The following is a 25351-nucleotide window of genomic DNA, read 5'->3' as shown; positions in this document are numbered from 1 at the left end:
TTCCAGGCACAGAAACAGTGAAATTAAATTTGCCTAAAACTATACCTCATTTCTAATATTTACCCATTCATCTATAAATCCCTTAAAACTACCTTTGGTTTTCTAACACCTGTTTCTCTCCTAATTCTACACATTCCTTCTCTGGGTTCATCTTGTCCATGACTCCATCTCCTTACTCTCTCAACTCTATTCCTACTGAACTGCTGATGACCGAACTGTCCTTCCTGGCACATGTAGTAGTTGACATGGTTCTCTCTCTTCTTTTGTCCCTATCCATAAACCAGCCAACATTACACTTCTCAAAAAAAAACCTTGCTCCTCTGACAAACATGTGTTCCCTCTTCCAATCTCTTGCCCCTCCAAAGTCTTGTTGCCTCCCAAATTCTTTCCCAGAAGTTCATGTTTGAATCCTTGCAAACAGGTTTCTATCACTGTCACAGTATCTAAATAGTTCTTATCAAAATCATTAATGATGTTCTGTGTCTGATGAAAGTAAAGTATCCTTTTTGGACCTGCCTGCAACCTTTGCCACAATTGATCACACCTGCCTCCTCCAACACCTCCACTGTCGTCTGCTGGGTGGGATTGCTCTCTCCTGGTCCCATTCTTCGATATCGAATTGTAGCCGGAAAATCACGATCAATAACTTCTCTTACCACTCACCGTGTCCCCCAAGGATCGATTCTTGGCCCCTTCCTATTTCTCATTTACACCCTTGATGCCAGTGTTCAAAAGCACAATGTCCATTTCCACATATATATTGGTAACAATTGACTTTACATCACCACCACCTTTCTGAATGCCTCCACTGTCACTAAATTGTCAGAGTGCTTGTCTGACTTCTAATACTGAATGCGTAGAAATTTCCTCCAATTAAATATTGAGAAGACTGAAACCACCACCACGAACTCTGCTCCTTAGCCTCTGCTTCCATGGCACCTATTTGAGGATGGATCAGGCTGGAGTCAATCATGGTGTCATATTTGACCCCGAGGTGAGTTTCATAAAATCATAGAATTTACAGTGCAGAAGGAGGCCATTCAGCCCATCGAATCTGCACCGACCTTTGGAAAGAGCACCCTACTTAAACCCAAGCCTCCACCCTATCCCTGTAACCCAGTCATCCCACCTAACCTTTTGGACACCAAGGGCCAATTTAGCATGACCGATCCACCTAACCTGCACATCTTTGGACTGAGGGAGGAAACCCACGCAGACATAGGGGAGAAAGTGCATTCGCCACACAGACAGTCACCCGAGGCCAGAATTGAACCCGCGTCTCTGCTGCTGTGAGCCAGCAGTGCTATCCGCACTGTCTCTAAGACCGCCTATTTCCATCTCAACAGCATTGATTTACATCGCTCCGTCTCAGCTTTTCTGGGCACGATCTACCTGACTGGGGACAGAGACCTGTAGCGCAAGATTAGCCAGGGTGCCAGGCTGGCAGTGCCAAGGTGCCACCAGCAGTGCCAGGGTACCACCCTGACCAGAGGGCATGCAGCTGGGGGGCCTCCAATCCCCTGGGAGAAGCACACGAGTGCCGCTTCGTCTGCTCCCTGTTTGTGGAGACCAGCACTGAATGGTGCTTGCCATGGTCTCCAAGGTGAGGGGTTTAGATCCCACGCCTTGGTTAGGCCTCGGCATGCATATTAGAGTGATACTAGCTAGTCTCACTCTAATATGCAGATTTGATAGAAATTGATCCCGCTCACTAGACGTCTCGCGAGATTGCGTTAGATCTCGTGAGGCGTGTAGAGCAGGGTAGATCCCGAATGAGGGATCTCCCGGCATCTACCGCAGGCGTTGTGCCGCGCTACCTTTCAGTCGATTCTGCAGTCTGTTGCTGAAACCTCATACATGCTTTTGTTTCCTCCAGACATAATAGTTCCAATGCACTCCTGATTGGCTTCTCACATTCTACTCCCTATGAACTTGAAATGGCCCAATGCTGCCCATGTCTTAACTCGCACCGAATCCTGTTAACTCATCTCACAATTCTTACTGACCTACACAAGCTCCCCTTAAGCAATGTCTCCATTTTAAAAATTCTCATCCTTGTTTTGAAATTCCTCCATGACCTGTTCCCTTTCTATCTTTGTAATCATCTCCAACCCTATAACCCTCCAAAAAAAAAATCAGTGCTCATCTAATTTTGGCTCCTTGAACATCACTGATTTTAATCACCCACTGTTGATAGCTGTCCTTTTAACTGCCTACACCCCAAGCTCTGGAATATCTTCCCAACACTTGTCCACTTCGTTGTCTGCCTTTATATCGCTCCTTAAATCTACCTCTGACTAAGCTTTTAACCATCTGACCTATTGCATCCTTAAGTGACTGTATCGTATTTAAAATGCTCCTCTGGAGCATCTTTTGTTACTTTAAAGTGTTCTGAACACAACTTTCTTCACTGTAAAAGAAGATGTCTGTAATTGTTCAGAATTTATGAGCAATTTAAGCAGAAATGCCTACCTTAAACCAGACCTTTTGGATGGAGTAGTCCAAGGGAAGAGGTATAAATACCCAGAATAGCAGGATGGTGCAAGAATGATTCCACCATTTAGTTAAACAATGAAGATATACAATTTATAGGGAAATGGTAGCTAGGCTGGACAAGAGCGAGGGATAGAGCATTGTATACTACTTGCTAAATTGATCGGTTACTTTATTAAACCTTCAACGTTCATCCTTTGAAGAAACTGTTTGCTTCACAAAGCACTGTTTAAGCATTAAGTACAGTGTAACCTGTCTGTGATCAACTCCATCTTGAAATGTGAAAAGATGGTCAAACACAATATAGAAGACAGCATCCAAAACATGAATCAAACTTAAAAACGTATATTTTGTGATTTGAAGGCAGTGAATTTTTTAGAGCCAGTAGACAACTTAAATATTTTGACTGGAAGGAAGAACCTCATCATCCATGTACCCTGATTGTTAATAGCTTTTCCCCATACAACAATTTTATACCTAACAGGATGAAGCCAATGTATGGTGCTTGACTGATGGAGACAATGACACTTTCTGGGAGAGTGAGGGGAATCAGGGCCATCACTGGATTCGATTGTACATGAAGAAAGGCACCATAATAAAGTAAGAAGATTTAAGTGCTAAATTAATCTCATGACACTATACAATACGCTTTATATTCCACCTATTTCATGTCTGAAATGTGCTAAGATGTGCAACGGGGTAGGCAAATTGTGCATAATGTCGGTGTTTTGTCATGCTCTTTTGTTAGCATAAGCTGCTTCCTTGATGTACACTCTGACAAAGGAATGTTCAGACTTGGAGATAGCTTTAACACATTTATTAAACTATTAACAATTCTCCTACTTGGATTCGACTCACCTGTTAATCCTGCTACAGCTACTCAGACTAACGAACCAGTCTGCTACAATCCACGTGGTGGGTGTGATGTGTTTCAACCAATCCGGTCTGTACTCACTAAGTGTCTCCACTGGAAAGAGACTGAGCATGTGTGCTGTGTCCTTTTGTATGTGTTGGTGTAATGCCCCCCTGTGGTAGTGTCACCTCTGGGTGTGTCTTGAATGCCCATTGGTCGTGCCCTGTCTTACTGGCCTATTGGTTGAATGTCTGTGTGGCATGTCTCTGGTGCTCCCTCTAGTGTATAGCTAGGTGTGTATGTACATTAACCCCTTGTGTATTTACAGTGATGCATATCACCACAATCAGCAAAGATGAAATTGCCCATTTTGTCAGAAAGAATAAAAGAGAAGAATATTATCTAAATGTTGAGAGATTGCAGAGCTCTTGTGGTGCAGAGGGATCTGGGTGCCCTAGTGCATGAATCATAAAAGGCGAGTGTAAAGGTACAGCAAGTATATAAGGAAGTTAATAGAATGTTATCATTTATTACAAGGGGAATGGAATACAAAAGTCAGCGAGGTTATGCTTCAGTTGTACAGGGCGGAATGTCTTGAGGAAAAGATGAACAGGCTAGGCTAGTGTGTGTTAGAGTTTAGAAAAGGAAGAGGCAACTTGACTGAATATCCCGAGAGGTTTTGATGGGGTCGATGAGGAGAAAATGTTTCCTCTTGTGGACAAATCTAGAACTAGGCGTCACTGCTTAAAAACAAGAGGTCGCCCATTTAAAACGGAGATTAGGAGAAACCTTTTCTCTGAGGGTCATGAGTCTTTTGAGCTCTCTCTTCCTGAAAAGATTGTGGAAGCAGAAACTTTGAATAATTTTCAGGCAGAGTTGGACTTATTGATAAGCAAGGGCATGATGGGTAGTTGAGGGTGGGCAGGATGTGGATTTGAGGTTACTATCCGAGCAACCATGATCTTATTAAATGGTGGAGCAGGTGCGAGGGACCAAATGGCCTACTCCTTGTTCGTATGTTTGTGAGTCAAGCGGAAGGGTAGGTTTGCTACTCCTCAGCCTTTGTAGATGTTATTCTATAATTAACAACTGGAAAATTGGTATTCTCCTCATTTCCCTCTGTTTTCTTCGTTCTTAATTTTCCTGTCTTTTCTCCTCTTTAAATGGTGCAACATACAGCAGCAAAATATGCCTTTTGGCCCAATTAGTCCATGACTTTGTTCCTGCTCCATTCAGGAATCTTCCATGCCCCTCTTTTATAACCCTTAACTTCCTTTTTAAATGCATCTATACTATTTGTCTCAACTACTCACTGTAGAAGAATTCCACATTCCTGCCACTTTTTGGGTTTCTTCTGAACTACCTATTTTATTTATTTGGGACTTATCTTATATTAATGACCTCTCATTTTGCTTCGCCCCTTATTTTCTCTGTATCCACTCAAACAAAACCTTGCATAATTTTAAATTTCTCTATTTGGTCACTCGTAAGCTCTTGGCATCCTTGTAAATCTTTTTCACACCTTTTTATCCTTTTTATGATATGGTGACAAGACCGTCTGGGGTTGAGGCATTCTATCAGATGACTTTGACGGTCTACTCAGGGAATCATCTGCCATCTCATTTTCCCTCGGGGCCTCCAGGACATTATGTGCAGTCTACTACTGCCTGATGGACTTGCGATCAAAGGTGTTTCCCTGCATAAACATTTCCACATGGGGTAGGAGGTGTAGGTGGTACGGCATGATCCAACTACTTGGATCTTACTGCGGCAGTGTGGCCAAACCTATCCTTTGAAGCACCGGCAGCAGATAGAATCTCAGCACGTAGTGATACTTGGTGTTTGCGTACTGAGGGTCTACATACAGCTTGATGAAGCCACACGCAGAAATGGCCATTGAAATGAGGGCGATATTGGACACGTTTCATTTTCTCCTTTTAGAGGTTTGTACACCGTGAAAATGTGTACCTGTGAAAATGGTCCATTTTTGACCTCCAGATAATGTGGAAGACGGCTTGGGTGATCGCCACAGGATAGAAGTGAGCTTTTCTTTTTTTTTTGCTTTTCATTACAAAGTGATAGGGAATGGGTTTATATCTGTGATCATCATTTGGTGTTCATAATCTAAGCCTTGCCTTGGACTCCTATCAGTAGGGTAAGAGGAAGGAGTGAACAAATTGAAAGACACCTACTCTGAGTGTTCTCGTCTCTGAACTGGAGGAAATATGTAGGTTTGGGAGGAAAAGGAAGGAAGAGAAATCAAATTACTTAACCAAATTAATAAAACAAATTAGGCTCTATTTGAATGTGCAGCTTAGGTTAATTACAAAATAGACAGTTTTGTAATTCAGTTATCCTAAACATCTGATGCACTGGTAAAATACCAAGGGATATTTTTAGTATAATTGATTAAATGTATCTCGTGTCTTTTTTTGTAGAAAACTGTTTATCTCGGTCGATGCAACAGATGATAACTACATGCCAAAAATAATTCACGTGTTTGGCGGTGATCGCGATAATTTAAAAAAGTTGAATGATCTCACCGTTGATGAGTAAGTATAAGGAGACAACCGTGTCAGATGACATTCACTGATCAAATTTCATGTTTTAATAAAAGGTTAATACCATTATAATAAAAACACTTGTAGTACCTCTGAATCTCTGCTGTAATGTTTTTTAAAACTATTTTTATTCAAATTTTCCAATTTTATACATAACAAAAACAATAACAAGTAACAACAAAAACTGCCCCCAACTCCCAGCAGCTAATGATGACCAACTCTTTAAAGTACAAAATAAACTGCCACCATCTCCGGTAAAACCCCTCAATTGAGCCCTCACGGTGCACTTAACTTTTTTGAGGTACAAAAATTCCATAAGATCCCCCAGCCATACTGAGGCACTGAGCATGAAGCTGACCCCCACCCCATCAACACCTATCTATGGACAATCAGCGAGGCGAAGGCCAGAACATCGTGCCCCAATCTGTAGGTCCAACATCCCAAATATGGCCACGAGGGCACAGGGCTTCAGCTTAATTTGTAGAATTGCTGACGTGATGCTGAATAAGGAGACCCAAAGCCCTATGAACCTAGGACATGTCCGGTACATATGTACATGATTGACCGGGCCCCTTCAACACCGCTCGTACTCAACCTCCACTACCACAAACCACCCACTCATCCTAGATTTGGTGAAATGGGCCTTGTGCACCACCTTCAACTGTATCAGCCCTAACCTTGCACACGATGTTGCATTCGCCCCTTGCAGAATCTCGCACCACACCCCATCCTCCAGTTCGGACTCCAACTCCCTCTCCCATTGATTTGACCCCATCCAAAGCCCTACTGTAATCTTAACATATTTTGTTTCATTTCTGTGTTTAATCTGTTAAGCCTAATACAGTTATGTTTATACTTGTGTTTTGAATATTATATTGTTCGCATGACCAGTTCATGTGTGCCATTGCTGAGGTTTTGATCTAGTCTCTTCCAGATAAGGGTGTGTTTTTGTGTTTTCCTGTTCCCCTGCCTTACCTTTATTGTAAGATTTTCCAGCCTTGAAAACACCTTCTGCTCTTTATCACCTACCCCTAAAGATGTGCTTGAGCAAATTGACCAATCAGTTCGGGGCTTCCAAATTTACGTTTCCCCAGTGGTGGGTGGCACCACTGGATTTGAAAATGGATTTTAAATGAAGAAATTGAATTGGCACATTCTTCCTCACTTACAATATTTGCATATAAATAATCTTGTGGCCAGCTTAACAATTTGAAGAACATAACTTCCATTTTAGAACTTTTCAGCTGTCTGGTTTACTCTCATGAGATTGTAGAAGTAAGCTAGTGACGTGTAACCTCTTTAACCCCCGAGATGTTTTTGTTCTTTTCCAGAACTTTGGTTGGTGACCTGTGTGTTCTGGAGGATATGATGGTTCACCTTCCTATAATTGAAATTCGGATTATCGAATGCGTAGGTAAGTCTTCCAGTTTGGTGAAGAGAGGAGGGAGACATTGATTTCCTTCTCAAACAGGTGCAATGCGTGATGAAGGGGTTAAAGGGACAAAATAATAAAATACTATATCTAAAGTGAAGGTTAAATGGCCAGTGTGATCTGTTCAGTTAAGACTTAATTCAAAGCATTTAATTAGTGGGTTTGTATGTAGCTTTCGATAGAAACCCGTGTTACATAAGGGAAGCCTGGTAGTAGGATTCAACTTAAATGGCACGTCAGGAATCTGAGAGGGGGGTGTTGCCTGAGTTGGATGGTGAGGAAGGAAGGACAAAAAGAAAATGATGCAAACATACGATTTAGGAACAGGTCCCCAATGACCATTCACTCCCATGTTAATCAAGACTACATCCAGCTCTGCCTTAAAAATATTCAAAAACTCTCTGTCTGCTTCCATTGCCGTTTGAGGAAGAGCATACCCAAGACTCATGACACTCTTGAGAGAAAAATATTTCTCCTAGTCTCTTGTCCTAATTGAGCAGCCCCTTGTTTTTAAACAGCATCCCCTAGTTCTAGGTTGAATTTTCCAGCCCCCACGTGCCGTGTTTTCTGGCAGCGGAGACAGCTCACCATTGGCAGCCAGTGGAATCGTCTTGTCCCGCCGATGTCTACAGAATTTTGTGTGGCTCACCCGCTCCACAGCCAGGAAACCTGCTGGGAGGGGTCGCTTTTAGTGGGACGTAAAGATCGCACTGACAGGAACGGCCAGAAAATCCCACCCCTAGACTTTCCAACAAGTGAAAATGTGCTCTCCACACCCACCCTCTTAATACCACAGAATCTTAAAGATTTTGATTAAGTCACCTCTTACTCTTCTAAACTCTAGCGGATGCAAACCTAACCCCTCCAACCTTTCCTCACAAGACAACCACCCATTGCTGGTATTAGTCTAGTAAACCTTCTCTGAACTGCTTCTAATGCATTTACGGGCTGGATTCTCATCCCCCAGCTGCAGCTGTTCTCTTCCTGTCGTTTGTCAATGGGATTTCCCATTGAAGCCGCTCCACGCTGTGCTGCTGGAGGGAAAAGAGAACCCCAACAGCCGGAGAATTCCTGCCTAATTCTCTCCTTGAAGAGGCCAATACTGTGCACTATATTCCATATGTGGTCTCACCAATGCCTTGTATAACTGAGGCATAGTCTCCCTACTTTTGTAATCAATTCCCCTCACAATAAATGACATTCTATTAGCTTTCCTAATTACTTGCTGTAGCTGGATACTAGCCTTTCGTGATTCATGCACTAGGACACCCTGATCCCTCTGTGCCTCAGAGCACTGCGACTTTACACCACTTAAATGATATCCTTCCTTTTTATTCTTCCTGTCAAAATGGAGAATTTCACATTTGCCGACAATTAATTAATTAATTAGAGCTTTGCCACAGCTTTGCCCACTCACTTAACCGATCCATATCCTTTTGTAGTCTCCTTGCATCCTCTTCATAACTTACTTCCCTACCTATCTTTGTCTCATCAGCAAATTTACAAGCATACCTTAGCCCCTTCATCCAAGGCATTTATATAAATTGTAAAAAAAATTGAGGCTCTTGCACTGATCCCTATGCCACACCACCCATCACAGCCTGCCAACCAGAAACATACCTATTTATGCCAACTGTTTCCTGTTAGCTAGTAATCTAATAATAATAATCTTTATTAATGGCACAAGTAGCCTTACATTAACACTGCAATTAGGTTACTGTGAAAATTTCCTAGTCGCCACACTGGCCCCTGTTCGCATACACAGAGGGAGAATTCAGAATCTCCAATTCGCCTAACAAGCATGTCTTTCGGGACTTGTAGGAGGAAACCGGAGCACCCAAAGGAAACCCACGCAGCCATGTGGAGAACGTGCAGATTCCACACAGACAGTGACCCAAGCTGGGAATCGAACCTAGGTCCCTGGTGCTGTGAAGCAACAGTGCTAACCACTGTGCTACATATCAATAGGCCTAAACTATGAGCTTTTATTTTCTGTAATCACCTTATCAAATGCCTTCTGGAAAACTGCATACAGTACGACCACCAGATCCCTTTTATCCACAGCGCATACGACTCCTTTAAAGAACACCAATAAATTAGGTAAATGTAATCTCCCTTTCACAAAACCATGTTGACTCTGCCTGATTGTCTTGAATTTTTGCACAGGTGCTCTGCTGTGACATTTTAATAATAGCTTTTAGCATTTTCCCTGTGACAGAAAATAGGCCAACTGGCCTGTGGATGCTGCTTTCTGTCTCCCTTTTTGAATAAATGAGTTACAATCTAATGGAACCTTCCCCAAATCTAGGAAATTTTGGGAAATTAAAGCAACTATCTCCCTGGCCATTTCTTTCAAGAACTTGGGTTGAAGTTCATCCGAACCACTTCGTGTAGCATAGGCTTTTTTTAATGTTAAGAATATAGGCCAAAATATTCTGTCCTCGTTCATGGCTGGGATTTTCTATTGCTGCTGAAAGTGAATAGAGATTTGGCTGGATCAGCAAATTTTTTGTTCTCACTCACAACTGGTCCTGCCACGGATAGACTGGAAAATCCCATCCATAGTGTCTCCCTGAATTATTGGAGAGCAAAAGTTAGAGTAAAGGAGATACATGACTGCTTATGATAGGACACTGATAGATACTGTTCTGCACTTTGCTATATTTAAGATGCCAAAACAAAGGACTGAGAAACAGGAAGAAAAATGAACGGTTTTAAAAAATATCTTTCTAGGAGTGGTAAGATTTGATTTGATTTGTTTATTGTCACGTGTACCGAAGTACAGTGAAAAGTATTTTTCTGCGAGCAGATCAATCAGTACATGAAAAGAAAAATAAATAAAAGAAAATACATAATAGGGCAACACAAGGTGGATTTTCTCCCAGACTGAGATGGTGAGCTATGTGTTGACTGAATTAGCTTCACTTCCTCATGGTACCAGAGAAACGGAGAATATATAACAAGTAAAAGGCAAAGATACCCTGCTGTCCTTTCTGGCAACTGATTCAAAAGTGACATTGACCGACGTCTTGGAATAGGTCACATTGTTAATCTGGGTAGATCTATGATTACAGCATGAAAAAAGCACAAGGATGGAGGTTTCTTGTGAAATCCGTGAGATTCTGCATACGTGGTACCACTGCAGACTGGTTGTAATTAGTTGGCAAGTCCTCTATAACAGCAGCAATTTCTTAATATCACATTCATTGCACAGACAAATATCTCATTTGATGGCGGGGACACATGGGGCGGGATTCTCCGTTTTGCCGGCCCAGGGGTTTCCCGACGGCGTGGGCCTGCCCCACAATGGGAAACCCCATTCATCAGCTGGCGTAACGGAGAATCCCGCCGGCGGGTCGGGGCAGAAAAGTGGCGGGGCGGAGAATCCAGCCCATGGTTACTAAAAAGACATTCCAAAAGAGATGGAGCTTTAAATCTTTTTGAAGCCGATGAATTTAAGTAATGTGGATAGCCTATAGAGTTGAATGGATTAAGCAAACACTTCATTATCTGAATTATTAGAGTACTCATGAGAGAAGCTATATATACAGCTTATTAATACCAAAATAGAACAAGTTAGAAAAGTGACAGGTATTTTTCGGCACTGATCAATTGTGGTTCCCTTTCCTTCTCACCAAAGGTATTACTTAATTTTGGCGTTAAGTCCAAGACCAGTAGCTTAAGCCTCTAAGGTTGCCACAATTACTCACTAAATTTGATTAAACAGCTTTTGCTATTGCCTGCACCTGACAAACTAATCACTATAAAATAATGATCCAACAAAGCACTCTTCCACTGTGAAGCAGACGCCAATGAACTGTACCTCCACAAGAGTATTAAGTCTTTCTTTAATATTTTCCAACAGATGGTGGAATAGATGTCCGACTGCATGGCCTTAAGATCAGATCTTCAAGAGAGAGAGACCTAGGATTAAACATTGATATGTTTCAAGCTGCAAACCTAGTTCGTTATCCACGTCTCGAGGGACATAATCCTGACATGCTGTATAGAAGAGCTATAGTAATCCACAGGTACATACATGAAGTTCCCTTCCACAGAGAACCGAGGAAGCTGGGTCATTGAATTCATTCAAGACTGAGTTAGATGAATATTGATAAGACAAGTCAATTTGACTGGTTAGGGCAGCACGATAGCACAGTGGTTAGCACAGCTCCAGGGTCCCAGGTTCGATTCCCGGCTTCGGTCACAGTCTGTGCGGAGTCTGCACGTTGTCCCCGTGTCTGCGTGGGTTTCCTCCGGGTGCTCTGGTTTCCTCCCACAGCCCAACAATGTGCAGGTTAGGTGGATCGGCCATGTTAAATTGCCCTTGGTGTCCAAAAAAGGTTAGGTGGAGTAACGGGGATGGGGTGGAGGCATAGGCTTGGGTGGGGTGCTCTTCCCAAGGGCCGGTGCAGGCTCGATGGGCCGAAGGGCCTCCTTCTGACTGTAAATTCTCTAATTCTATGAAGTGAATCAGGGTATATGGGGGAGCAGACAGGAAAATGGAGTTGAACCATAATCAGATCAGCCATTCGAGCAGGTTCAAAAGGCAGAATGGTCGCCTCCTAAATCCTAGGTTCCTATGATTGTGTATAGATTTTGAGCTTGAAGTGCAGCAGCATATATGAACAATTCAGCACAGTAACTGGACTGGCCAGCCTTTATCCTACAACCAATACCAATTTAATGTTAAGCTCTGTTTTTGATGATCACATTCAAATTAGTAAGTTATGGAGAATTAAACTGAAGAAAAGTGAGGTCTTTATTAAGGAAAGATTGAAATACAATTTAGCAAGAATCGATCCTTGTTGGCTGAAGTATTTTAGATGTACCCAGGTAAAGGAATTGGAATGGCAGTATATAACGATTACGTTGATCTGTATGGATTGGATAGGATGGACAAGAAGACTATGATCTAATTTTTCTCTGATTGTGGTCAAGCTGTAATTTTTTTAAAAATCAGGTCAAATGTAACAACGTAATATAATCTATTATGTCCATATGACTAGAATTATTTCTCCCCTAGATTCCTTAAACTCCTGGATAATCTTATTCACTATCTAGTACCAGCCTGGGACCACACAGTTGGATCATTTGGTCAATTAAAGGTGAGTCGTAGAATACAAATTGAGTTTATGCAACCTGTTGTTCTATAATTGAACCGTTTTAAGTTCTGATATAATTCTGGTGAATCTGTGCTTTCCAAGGCAATAATATCTTGTCATGTGTTGAAATGCAGTACTGTGCATTGCATCATATGAGGTGTTGGCAAATGAATAGTTAACAGCAATCATGTCCAATGCTACAAATGAAGGCTCTATATATGTTCCAATTAGTTTCCATGTATCTCATGTTGCCGGCCCCAGCATATCTTTTTGGTTTGATTTTGAATTTATCTATCAGTGAGAGGTGAATGATGAGAACAGCCCTTTTCAAACGTGCAAACCAGTCAAATTAAAAAATAAGACATTTAAGTACAATTAGATGAAAGTTGCCAGGTTTGGATATTGTATGTGATCCTAAGGCTATAGGTTGGGCCTCTGTGCAACACCAATCTTATTTAGATTTAAAGAAAGGGGTGTATTCATTTGAACCCTATCGCACCGATCAGTTGCAAATTGTAAGCAACGGGTTACTTTTGACCTGTAATGACCATTCTGCAAGCAGACATGGTAATTACTTTGACCACAGCAAGATCCCAGAAATGGCAAATGCGATGAAAGGCCAGATCATGTATTTTTTTTGATGGTGGGGGAATGTTGATCAGTACACCAAGAGAATTTCTGCTCAGTAAGTAAAGACATTGAATCTTGTGTCTCCATAACTCACTGTTGCATCAAGTGATTACATCCAGGTTGTCTTTTGTGAAACAACACTGTGAAAAAGACACACTGGAGTAATTTAATTCAGGAGGTTCTTTTGCAGTATTAATATTGAATGAATATGGGCACATTTCTTCTGAGAAGGCTTTTCCCATTATCGTCTTTTTCCATGAACAATGTAAAATGCCTTCCCAGGATTCTCTGTTCCACTTGGTGTTGGCTAAATTAACAGTGCACGGAGCTAATTGAACACTTGATAAAAACGCTGGTAAATATGTTGTTGCTGCAGCTCTTCCTCCCTAATTTCAAATAATATGTTCACTTGAGCGTACTTCATACAATCCCTCATATTTAATTTTTTTCTGCTCTGTAACAGCCAGCTTTGTAACTGACATTTAAGTATATGAAATGCATTGGGAGAAGGAAAATCAAATTCATTTTACCTGTAAATTAGGATTCCTTCACTGCATATCATGTCAGCAGATCCTGTGCTATCTTAAGCAAATAACAATCAAACTAAGCATGGGACATGAACTAGCTAGCACCTTGCTAAATCTGACAGATTAATGCCAATGTTTTCTTTGTGTTCCAGCACATCAAGCAGTTCCTCCTGCTGTCAAAGCGGCGCACAGCTCTGATTACACAATGCCTCAAGGATTCAGAAACTAACAAACCCAATTTCATGCCAAAACTCTACATCAATCGGCGAGTTGCCATGGAGCATCGAAATAATCCCTCCCTTGATTCCTCTTGTAAGAATGCTGTGTTCACACAGGTATGTCTGTTCAAAGTAATCTATAACATTTTGCTTGAGTATACAAGAATTTGACAGTGTAGAATTTTGTTAGCTGATAAGCAGTTGTGCCAGTCAGCTTAGTCACTTATCTTTAAAGTCCTTTTCTGAGGTTCCTCCCTGTACCTCATTGAGGAAAATCATCAACTGACATAAGACCATAAGACATAGGAGTGGAAGTAAGGCCATTCGGCCCATCGAGTCCACTCCACCATTCAATCATGGCTGATTTCAACTCCATTTACCCGTTCTCTCTCCATAGCCCTTAATTCCTCGAGAAATCAAGAATTTATCAACTTCTGTCTTAAAGACACTCAACGTCCCGGCCTCCACCGCCCTCTGTGGCAATGAATTCCACAGACCCACCACTCTCTGGCTGAAGAAATTTCTCCTCATCTCTGTTCTAAAGTGACTCCCTTTTATTCTAAGGCTGTGCCCCTGGGTCCTAGTCTCCCCTGCTAATGGAAACAACTTCCCTACGTCCACCCTATCTAAGCCATTCATTATCTTGTAAGTTTCTATTAGATCTCCCCTCAACCTCCTAAACTCCAATGAATATAATCCCAGGATCCTCAGACGTTCATCGTATGTTAGGCCTACCATTCCTGGGATCATCCGCGTGAATCTCCGCTGGACCCGCTCCAGTGCCAGTATGTCCTTCCTGAGGTGTGGGGCCCAAAATTGCTCACCGTATTCTAAATGGGGCCGAACTAATGCTTTATAAAGCTTCAGAAGTACATCCCTGCTTTTATATTCCAAGCCTCTTGAGATAAATGACAACATTGCATTTGCTTTCTCAATTACGGACTCAACCTGCAAGTTTACCTTGAGAGAATCCTGGACTAGGACTCCCAAGTCCCTTTGCACTTCAGCATTATGAATTTTGTCACCGTTTAGAAAATAGTCCATGCCTCTATTCTTTTTTCCAAAGTGCAAGACCTCGCACTTGCCCACGTTGAATTTCATCAGCCATTTCTTGGACCACTCTCCTAAACTGTCTAAATGTTTCTGCAGCCTCCCCACCTCCTCCATACTACCTGCCCCTCCACCTATCTTTGTATCATCGGCAAACTTAGCCAGAATGCCCCCAGTCGCGTCATCTAGATCGTTAATATATAAAGAGAACAGCTGTGGCCCCAACACTGAACCCTGCGGGACACCACTCGTCACCGGTTGCCATTCCGAAAAAGAACCTTTTATCCCAACTCTCTGCCTGACAGCCAATCGTCAATCCATGTTAGTACCTTGCCTCGAATACCATGGGCCCTTATTTTACTCAGCAGTCTCACGTGAGGCACCTTATCAAAGGCCTTTTGGAAGTCAAGATAGATAACATCCATTGGCTCGCCTTGGTCTAATCTATTTGTTATCTCTTCAAAGAACTCTAACAGGTTTGTCAGGCACGACCTCCCCTTACTAAATCCATGCTGACTTGTCCTAATCCGACCCTGCACTTCCAAGAATTTAGAAATCTCATCCTTAACTATTATCTGGTTTGGTAGCTGAATTGGTACCATAAATGAAGCAATCTTTTATTTTGTAACCTAGTGGCAATTTATAAGCAAAAGTAATTGATGCGGAAGATGTAATACTTGATGACTAAGTCTTGAATTATTTTTTTCCATGGGATGTGGGCATTGCTGGCAAGGCCAGCATTTGTTACCCATCCCTTTTTGCCCTTGAGAAGTGGCCTTGAATCACTGCAGTCCATGTAGTGTAGGCACATGCACAGTACTTCAGGTCGGGACTACCAGGTTTTGATCCAGCGATAGTGAATGAACAGAGATTTAGTTCCAAGTCAGGATGGTGTGTGTGGCTTGGAGAGGCGCTTCCAGGTGGTGATTATGCCATGTGTCTGCTGCTCTTGTCCTTTTGGGTCGTAGAGGTTGTGGGTTTGGAAGATGCTATTGAAGGAACCTTGGTTAGTTCCTGCAGTGCATCTTCTTTACTGTACTGCTGCCGTTGTCACTGCGTCGGTGGGAGGGAATGAGCCATCAAGTTGGTGGATGATGTGCTGACCAAAACCAAAGCAGAAAAATAAAGCTCATGACAGTCACAAAAACTTTAAAGCCGAGAAGAATAAAGTACAGAGGTTGAAGTGAAAAAGGAAATTAGGAATGCAAACAAAGGATACAAAAGATATTGGCAGGTAAAATCAAAGAAAGCCCAAAGATGTTTTACCAGTACACTAAGCGCAAGAGCATAACTAAGAAAAGGGTACAGCATATCAGGGATATACATAGTAACTTGTGCACTGATGGTGAAGATGTGGGCGGGGGTCTTGGTGAGCACTGTCTTCACGAAAGAGAGGGATGATGCAAACATTCTAATTGAAGATGAGTATGTAATATTAGATACAATAAGCATAATGAGAGAGGAAGTACTGGAGGCACTGACCACCTTGAAGGTGGATAAATCACCAAGGCCATATGAATTGTATCTGCGGCTGTTCAAGGAAGCCAGGGAGGAAATAGCGAATGCTCTAGGATCAATTTCCAATCCTCACTAGATATAGATGAGGTACCAGAGGATTGGAGGTGTTTTGGGGCCTTTTGATTAAATGGCTTATCTGCTGTGGTAGGAAGCTGAAAAGTATGGATGAACCGGGAAGCCTTCTAGTTCATGCAGGTAGTCTCCTGACAGTGCAAATGCTGGTGGATGACACTGCAAAAGAAGCAGTAGGATTTAAAAAAAATTTTAATACCAATAGTGACATACAGTGCAAGAATAAAGTTTGTATTAAATATTTTAACTCTTGTGTGTGTGTGAGACTGTGTGTGTGTGAGACTGTGTGTGTGTGAGACTGTGTGTGTGTGAGACTGTGTGTGTGTGAGACTGTGTGTGTGTGAGACTGTGTGTGTGTGAGACTGTGTGTGTGTGAGACTGTGTGTGTGTGAGACTGTGTGTGTGTGAGACTGTGTGTGTGTGAGACTGTGTGTGTGTGAGACTGTGTGTGTGTGAGACTGTGTGTGTGTGAGACTGTGTGTGTGTGAGACTGTGTGTGTGTGAGACTGTGTGTGTGTGAGACTGTGTGTGTGTGAGACTGTGTGTGTGTGAGACTGTGTGTGTGTGAGACTGTGTGTGTGTGAGACTGTGTGTGTGTGAGACTGTGTGTGTGTGAGACTGTGTGTGTGTGAGACTGTGTGTGTGTGAGACTGTGTGTGTGTGAGACTGTGTGTGTGTGAGACTGTGTGTGTGTGAGACTGTGTGTGTGTGAGACTGTGTGTGTGTGAGACTGTGTGTGTGTGAGACTGTGTGTGTGTGAGACTGTGTGTGTGTGAGACTGTGTGTGTGTGAGACTGTGTGTGTGTGAGACTGTGTGTGTGTGAGACTGTGTGTGTGTGAGACTGTGTGTGTGTGAGACTGTGTGTGTGTGAGACTGTGTGTGTGTGAGACTGTGTGTGTGTGAGACTGTGTGTGTGTGAGACTGTGTGTGTGTGAGACTGTGTGTGTGTGAGACTGTGTGTGTGTGAGACTGTGTGTGTGTGAGACTGTGTGTGTGTGAGACTGTGTGTGTGTGAGACTGTGTGTGTGTGAGACTGTGTGTGTGTGAGACTGTGTGTGTGTGAGACTGTGTGTGTGTGAGACTGTGTGTGTGTGAGACTGTGTGTGTGTGAGACTGTGTGTGTGTGAGACTGTGTGTGTGTGAGACTGTGTGTGTGTGAGACTGTGTGTGTGTGAGACTGTGTGTGTGTGAGACTGTGTGTGTGTGAGACTGTGTGTGTGTGAGACTGTGTGTGTGTGAGACTGTGTGTGTGTGAGACTGTGTGTGTGTGAGACTGTGTGTGTGTGAGACTGTGTGTGTGTGAGACTGTGTGTGTGTGAGACTGTGTGTGTGTGAGACTGTGTGTGTGTGAGACTGTGTGTGTGTGAGACTGTGTGTGTGTGAGACTGTGTGTGTGTGAGACTGTGTGTGTGTGAGACTGTGTGTGTGTGAGACTGTGTGTGTGTGAGACTGTGTGTGTGTGAGACTGTGTGTGTGTGAGACTGTGTGTGTGTGAGACTGTGTGTGTGTGAGACTGTGTGTGTGTGAGACTGTGTGTGTGTGAGACTGTGTGTGTGTGAGACTGTGTGTGTGTGAGACTGTGTGTGTGTGAGACTGTGTGTGTGTGAGACTGTGTGTGTGTGAGACTGTGTGTGTGTGAGACTGTGTGTGTGTGAGACTGTGTGTGTGTGAGACTGTGTGTGTGTGAGACTGTGTGTGTGTGAGACTGTGTGTGTGTGAGACTGTGTGTGTGTGAGACTGTGTGTGTGTGAGACTGTGTGTGTGTGAGACTGTGTGTGTGTGAGACTGTGTGTGTGTGAGACTGTGTGTGTGTGAGACTGTGTGTGTGTGAGACTGTGTGTGTGTGAGACTGTGTGTGTGTGAGACTGTGTGTGTGTGAGACTGTGTGTGTGTGAGACTGTGTGTGTGTGAGACTGTGTGTGTGTGAGACTGTGTGTGTGTGAGACTGTGTGTGTGTGAGACTGTGTGTGTGTGAGACTGTGTGTGTGTGAGACTGTGTGTGTGTGAGACTGTGTGTGTGTGAGACTGTGTGTGTGTGAGACTGTGTGTGTGTGAGACTGTGTGTGTGTGAGACTGTGTGTGTGTGAGACTGTGTGTGTGTGACTGTGTGTGTGTGACTGTGTGTGTGTGAGACTGTGTGTGTGTGAGACTGTGTGTGTGTGAGACTGTGTGTGTGTGTGAGACTGTGTGTGTGTGTGAGACTGTGTGTGTGTGTGAGACTGTGTGTGTGTGTGAGACTGTGTGTGTGTGTGAGACTGTGTGTGTGTGTGAGACTGTGTGTGTGTGTGAGACTGTGTGTGTGTGTGAGACTGTGTGTGTGTGTGTGTGAGACTGTGTGTGTGTGTGTGAGACTGTGTGTGTGTGTGTGAGACTGTGTGTGTGTGTGTGAGACTGTGTGTGTGTGTGTGAGACTGTGTGTGTGTGTGTGAGACTGTGTGTGTGTGTGTGAGACTGTGTGTGTGTGTGTGAGACTGTGTGTGTGTGTGTGAGACTGTGTGTGTGTGTGTGTGTGTGAGACTGACTGTGTGTGTGTGAGACTGTGACTGTGTGTGTGTGAGACTGTGACTGTGTGTGTGTGTGAGACTGTGACTGTGTGTGTGTGTGTGTGACTGTGACTGTGTGTGTGAGACTTCTGCGAAGAGTGAGGACCAATGAGAGAGCAAGATTGTAATGTTGTATAATCACTGGACTGAATATTCCCACTTTGACCTGGAACCCTGTATTGGAAACATTTCCCAATCCTGACCCTGCTGGTGTCTGATGTTCATCCCTGAGGTGATCTTCCAAGAGGTGGCCAATTAAGAGACCTCTTCCGCATTCACCGTCCGACTAAGGAGACCATTATTAAGGTGGAAATATTAAGACCAACCCAGGGACCCCAATCAAAGGGCCTACACCATTAGACGGCTAGCAACCCCACCAGTAGGTGGATGCTTCGACGGCAGAAAGGGTGCAACCAAAATGGAAGAGCTCTCAGTTGCATACAGAGAGAATTTAAAAATAAAGAAGGTCCCAGGACGACACAGGAAAATGGTGATGGTTTCAGAAAGTGACTTCTAATAGGGGCCTTAATTGGCTTAAGTGGCTGTCGCCTCAATAAAGTGGGTTGCAATTCTCATCAGAGCCATTCTTCAGCCCCAGGTAAACTCTACCAAAGATGAGACAGAGGGCAGGATTCTCTGTTTGGGAGACTGTTCTCTCGCCGGAGCTGAAATGTACCTGATTTGGGAGTGCAAATCAGGAAGTCATCCTCAATCTTTATCCATCAAAATTTTTGCATGGTGATGATTGTGAGGGATTCCCCAGGGAATCCCACTGTCGGGCTGCCATTATGACTAGGTGTCCCGATAGCGATGTTCCGCGTACCCCCCGCAACATAATTCTGCTTCCCCTCGGATTTTCTGGGTCACCTTAATTAGGGGGTCTCTGTGGGGGTCTCTGTTTAGGGGTTGGGGGTGTGTGGTGGGGTGGGCAGGTCTTGCATTGTGGGGGTGAGAGTGGCCCACTGATGGACTTTGGGGGCAGCTTGTTTAAAGAGTTACCCCTTGGCCCACTGCGAGGTCCACCACATCAAATACACGCTCGTCAGGACCAGCGCCAATTCTAGTACACATGATCCTGGCCCAGAGGACCAAAGAATATGGTGTCCAGCCCATTAGTAAGATGCAAATGGGTCTTAATGATCCATTTGGATCCTCCTGGCACAGGGAGCGAACCTCCATCACAACGCCAGCAAGGTGGGGTGGGGGGGGGGGGGGGGGGGGGTGGTGTAGGCACGGGCGCTGATCCTGTTTTTTCCCCCCAATGCTGGGTTCACTGCCACATCAGGAACTCTGCTACCAGCGGTGCATGGCAGAGAATCCAGCCCAGTGTCAACCCTCCCTCTCTTACCTCAAAGCAGTCACCACAGGATGGAAAGATTGCACTCTCTTTTCTGTTAAATATAATACAATTCAAGCAACAATATGAAGACACTAAATTGTCCTTTAAATTGTACTGGTTCAAACAGCATGAAATATGCTAACAATTGGATTGGTTTTGATAATTTTTTTGATTACCCAATTATCTTTTCCAAGTAAGGGTCAATTTAGTCTGGCTAATCCACCTAACCTGCACATCTTTGGGTTGTGAGGGTGAAACCCATGCAGACTCAGGGCAAATGTGCAAACTCCATATAGACAATGATCCAGGGCCGGGATCAAATCTTGATCCTCAGTGGCGTAAGCAGCAGTGCTAACCACTGTGCCACCATGCCACCCTAGAATTGGTTTTGATTTCATACTTTGTAATCTATTTTCACACAGAATGGTGGCAATTCCAACCTTGGGTGACAGTCTGTGTGGAGTTTGCACATTCTTCCTGTGTCTGCGTGGGTTTCCTCCGGGTGCTCCGATATCCTCTCAAAAGTCCAAAGATGTGCAGGTTAGGTGGATTGGCCATGCTAAATTGTCCCTGAGTGTCCAAAGGTTGGGTGGGGTTACAGGGATAGGGCAGGGGAGTGGGCCTAGGTAGGCTGCTCTTTCAGAGGATCAGTGTAAACTCCATGGGCCACGTGGCTCCTTCTGCACTGTGAGGATTCTATGATTAACTCGAATGATGAAATCTGGGTGAAATAGAGAATAAATTGCTCCGACTACATTAAATTGCATTGTCGCACATGTTTTGTTTTACAGATGTTTGAAGGTTTGAAGCCTTCGGACAAATGCGAGAAACCCTTGGATTACAGGTAGTGTTTGGCAAATGAAAGGGAATGTAGATCATGCCTTGTATGTGGGATTCAAAAAAATAAATGTGGGCCAGGGCATTTTCTGTGTTTAATCACTGCAGAGTACCTCTGCTTTATTAGTTATATATTGGTCAGTTTACATTCACACTGGAATCTCAAACCATGCAAGTATTTTTAGATAAAAGCAAATTACTGTGGATGCTGGAATCTGAAACAAAAACAAAAGTATTGGACAATCACAGCAGGACTGACAGCATCTGTGGAGACAGAACGGAGCTAATGTTTTGAGTCTGGATGGCCCTTTGAGACTTTCAAGTACCTTAAAATACTTGACAGCTTTGACACATTGTCTCATAACTCAAAAGTTAAGTTGTTTGCATCAATTTTTATTTTATTTATTCAAGTATATAGCCTCTCCCTCCCTTCCATTTTTATTTATCTTTGATTGTGCCCAGACCAACTTAGACTCCAGTTCATTTGTCTTTGTCAGTTCTGCTCTGTAACTGGGTCAAAATGCTTTTGCTTACTGGCTTCAAAACCATTCCTTTAGTGAAAAATACCGAAGACGGACATCCTAATGAGTTGTTCATTACAGCTTTAGCATGGATTGGAGCTTTGGGATTTCTGCTCCCCATTTTATTGCCTTCTTGCCCCCCTCTTTTTAGGAGCAGGAGTAGACCACTGCATTTCCATATCAGTGTGCTGTTAAATGGAGGCAAGAACAAGAGGGTTATTATATTTGGAAATACAGCCACTTTGGGCTCATGTGCATCTCTGAGCAACCAGCTGGAGAACTGCTTTATCAAATAACTTGGTTGTAAAAGGAGGCAAACTAAAATAACCCGAAAAACAATTAAAATTCCTATTTTCTTTTGGACTTTAGAAGAACTATGCCTGTTTCAGCATTTAATGCTAATGACAACACTTAGACAACTGACTTTAAGGAGTTTCTGAGCCGAGGGTGTTAATGGTTTGGTTTAAAACTCTATTGGATTCTGTTGTACATAACCACGATGTTGTACATAACCACGAGGTTCTGCTTTGTGATTTCAGGTTTTGTACATTGTAAATGGATCTTCATATGCAAAATAGGATGATTGCAGTGTTTATTATTTAACACTTTGATTTTATTAATAGGTTTACTAGTGATGATGAGTTTAATCAATCAAACTTCTGTTGGGCAAAGTAACTCATTTTTAGCTTGAATAGCATATTCATACAGACAGTGCCTCTCACATTGCTAACTTTTCAAAGCGCCACAAAGTATAACCTTACGCAATTGTTTTTTTTTTGCCCTAAGGTGGCCAGCGCGCTACGACCAGTGGTGGGAATGTAAATTTATCTCTGAAGGAATCATTGACCAAGGTAAGCATTCTTCAGCCTGAAAGGTTAACTGGCCTGTTCTCTCCACAGATGCTGACTGTCTCAGAGTATTTCCAGCCATTTCTATTTCTATTTCAAATGTTCAGCATGTGCCATTGAGCTTTATAAATGTTTTTCCAAAGATTTTATATGCTAATTTTAAGTACTGTTTGAGATAATGTATGGTCAGAATGAGCTGCGTAGAAAATAGAGTACCCAATAGTGACTACGAAACAATAATCTTGTGGAACAATCTGGAGGAAAACATAAACCATGAATGAATTTCAGAACAATCCATGCCTACCTGTGTATTTTTTCTTAATTTTTATGCTGCCATTGCTATATTTTTATTTTATGTTTTTCCCCTTTGTGATGGTGTCATGATAGACTTTAATGAGCAATTCTTATAGCTAATACAGCATGATGCCCTCATTGAAGTATTAACAGTTGTAAGCTAATCATGACGTTGTAATGTGCAAGCGATGCTTGAAAATTGATATAAACTGTGTTATAAATAGTTCTGATAGATACTCTAATCTGTGGGGATAATTATTTAACATTGATAAAACATTTTAAATAGAACATTTTTGAACAATAGGTGGTGGATTCCGAGACAGCCTCTCTGACATCTCTGAAGAGCTTTGCCCGAGTTCTGGGGACAGTCCAGTGCCTTTACCATTTTTTGTAAGGACATCTAATCAGGTATGCTACAAAGATGAATGAAGAAAGCGATTGAAGTCTTTTTTCTTTCTCCCCTTGAAGGAATTGACTCATAACTGGGTTATGGCTCAGAAAAATCCCTGCCTTGCCTTTTCAACATCAATTACTCTATCTCTCTATTAAACATATAGCACAGAATTGGCAATCCCATTCAAGAGATTGCAGAATATGGTAGAAAATGGGGAAAAGGAATTTTCAGATGGCGCAGCTTGTGGTCCTGTTCTCGTGTTGGAGCTGAGAGACGATGCATGTTTTATTTGCGTGCTGTATGTGACCTGGTATTTTCTCAGGACGGGGAGGGTTGGGTTGGGAGTGGGATTGGGGGCATAAAGGCAGGGAAAATTGCAGAAAATGCCAATATCACATGTTCCTGCCATTCCTGGGGTGGGTTTGCAGTGAGGTGGAAACCCCTATGACTGAGGCGAGAAGTCACATGTTCTTAATGCAATTAAGAATGATTTTACGCATGGACTCCCTCTTTTCCAGTGGCAAGCTATTCTCATGCTGAGTCTCCAAACCAGCAGATTGATGAAAGCGAGTACACAGCAGAAGAAGCGGCCTTCGTGAAACTGATGAGCTTTGATCAGTTACACTGAAGAGCTCCAGCCATGGCAGGTGAGAGACTGCTATGCAAAGCACACCTTCTCTCTGCGAGTTCTATTACCACTTGACTGGTGATTACCAGTGCTTGGAAGGCACTTCTCCTGTCCAGCACTTCTATTCAGATTTCTGCTGCCTGCCTATTGTTCCAGCATTGCAATTGCTTCCTACTCCGCCACAGGGCCATTCACAGAGCAATAAGAATGACCACTGCAACCCAGTTGGAAGGCGGAGAGACCACCAACACAGGGTCAACAGGCAGCGAGGATCAGTTCTTGAACTCACCACAGGTTGCTGCAGCCAACTGGAACAAGACCTCCTTGTGGACCAACAGGGCTATGGAGGTCCACCACCAACATCCATTTACTCACCCCACATCTATGCCTCTCACCCAGCTGTGTACTCTGTCCTACAAGGAGAGAAAGCAGGCAGGTCTGAATGCTTGCATTGGCTTATATGCAGAGGAGGAAGGACACCATTTGTGCGGGATCACTGTGAGGCATGAGTGCAAAATGGCAAAAGACTCGGGGCAACTTTGAGTATTGGCTGATCAGTTGGTTATGTGATGTGTCTGTAGGGAGGGGAATGAGTGGAGCTGCATGGTGATGATCTGAGGGGTACTGTACAGGACAATATTGGACAAACCGAATGAGCATTGGCACGTGAAAGTTTTCTGACACTCCTTCCTTGCCCTCTGGATCATCTTGGTTCCGCCTCAAGGTTGGAGAGAACACATTGCTGTTTCTCATTTTGTTGGCCACTTCCACCCATGCCTGCTCGGGTTGAGAAGCTATCCTCTTCCTGTCATCCTTGGGAAAGTTCACCTTGCTGCAGTCCTGATTCCACAGCAAAGAGTGCAAAGGCGGGGGGGGTTCTTTCATTAGTCTCCTTGCCATTCCCTGGGGTTCAGCAGTCTGAAACATTCAAGTGCTGCTGAGCTTTTCTGAGCCATGCCGTGGTCCCTACAAACAGAAACCTGACAAAATGGCCATGTTATCCTTAATTGTCGGGGGAGTCTGGAGGTGGGTTCTTAATTAGTGTGCTATGGCAAAGACCAACGTGAAGTTCCACTACTTCGGGGTTTGGGTTCCTGACCCAGAAATCACCCCTCTGTTTTGCCAGACTCTGAGATTATGCCTCTAATGTTCAAAGTGAGTGTTATGCTCGCTCACATTAAGTATCACTTTGACTTTCTAATAGCACTGCCAGATCTAATTTAGAGGTTGTGGGTTCCAACTCCATTCCAGGACTTCCGGTTAAATCCCAGGCTAATTGTTTAGTGCAATGCTGAAGGTGTACCTGGGTTGTTGGAGGTGCTGCTGTTTAGAGGAGAAATAGTGTTTTTGAAGAAGAACAATGATTGCTTGGTGTCCTGGCCAATATTTATCTCTTAACGTTTCCAAAATAGATTAACTGACTGTTAATTTCATAGCTCTTTCTGGGACCTTGCAGTACACAAATGGCCTATTGAATCTTTCCACTT

The 25351-nt window shown here is 43.2% G+C and overlaps 1 protein-coding gene across 2 annotated transcripts in view; it reads left to right on the top strand.

Annotated features, from left to right (window-relative positions):
• The window catches only part of hectd3 (HECT domain containing 3), a 68573-nt gene that overhangs the window by 18700 nt on the left and 24522 nt on the right, over nt 1-25351 (top strand). For both annotated transcript variants that reach the window (XM_072510733.1, XM_072510734.1), the window contains exons 6-14: nt 2978-3093; nt 5785-5898; nt 7239-7321; nt 11205-11370; nt 12366-12447; nt 13754-13936; nt 21134-21186; nt 22487-22551; nt 23147-23250. In XM_072510733.1, the coding sequence (XP_072366834.1) occupies nt 2978-3093; nt 5785-5898; nt 7239-7321; nt 11205-11370; nt 12366-12447; nt 13754-13936; nt 21134-21186; nt 22487-22551; nt 23147-23250 (966 nt within the window). The remainder of the gene's footprint in view (nt 1-2977; nt 3094-5784; nt 5899-7238; nt 7322-11204; nt 11371-12365; nt 12448-13753; nt 13937-21133; nt 21187-22486; nt 22552-23146; nt 23251-25351) is intronic.

This window comes from Scyliorhinus torazame, chromosome 7 (assembly GCF_047496885.1).
Source record: "Scyliorhinus torazame isolate Kashiwa2021f chromosome 7, sScyTor2.1, whole genome shotgun sequence".
Lineage (NCBI taxonomy): Eukaryota > Metazoa > Chordata > Chondrichthyes > Carcharhiniformes > Scyliorhinidae > Scyliorhinus > Scyliorhinus torazame.
This window is presented reverse-complemented; position numbering and strand designations above follow the sequence as displayed.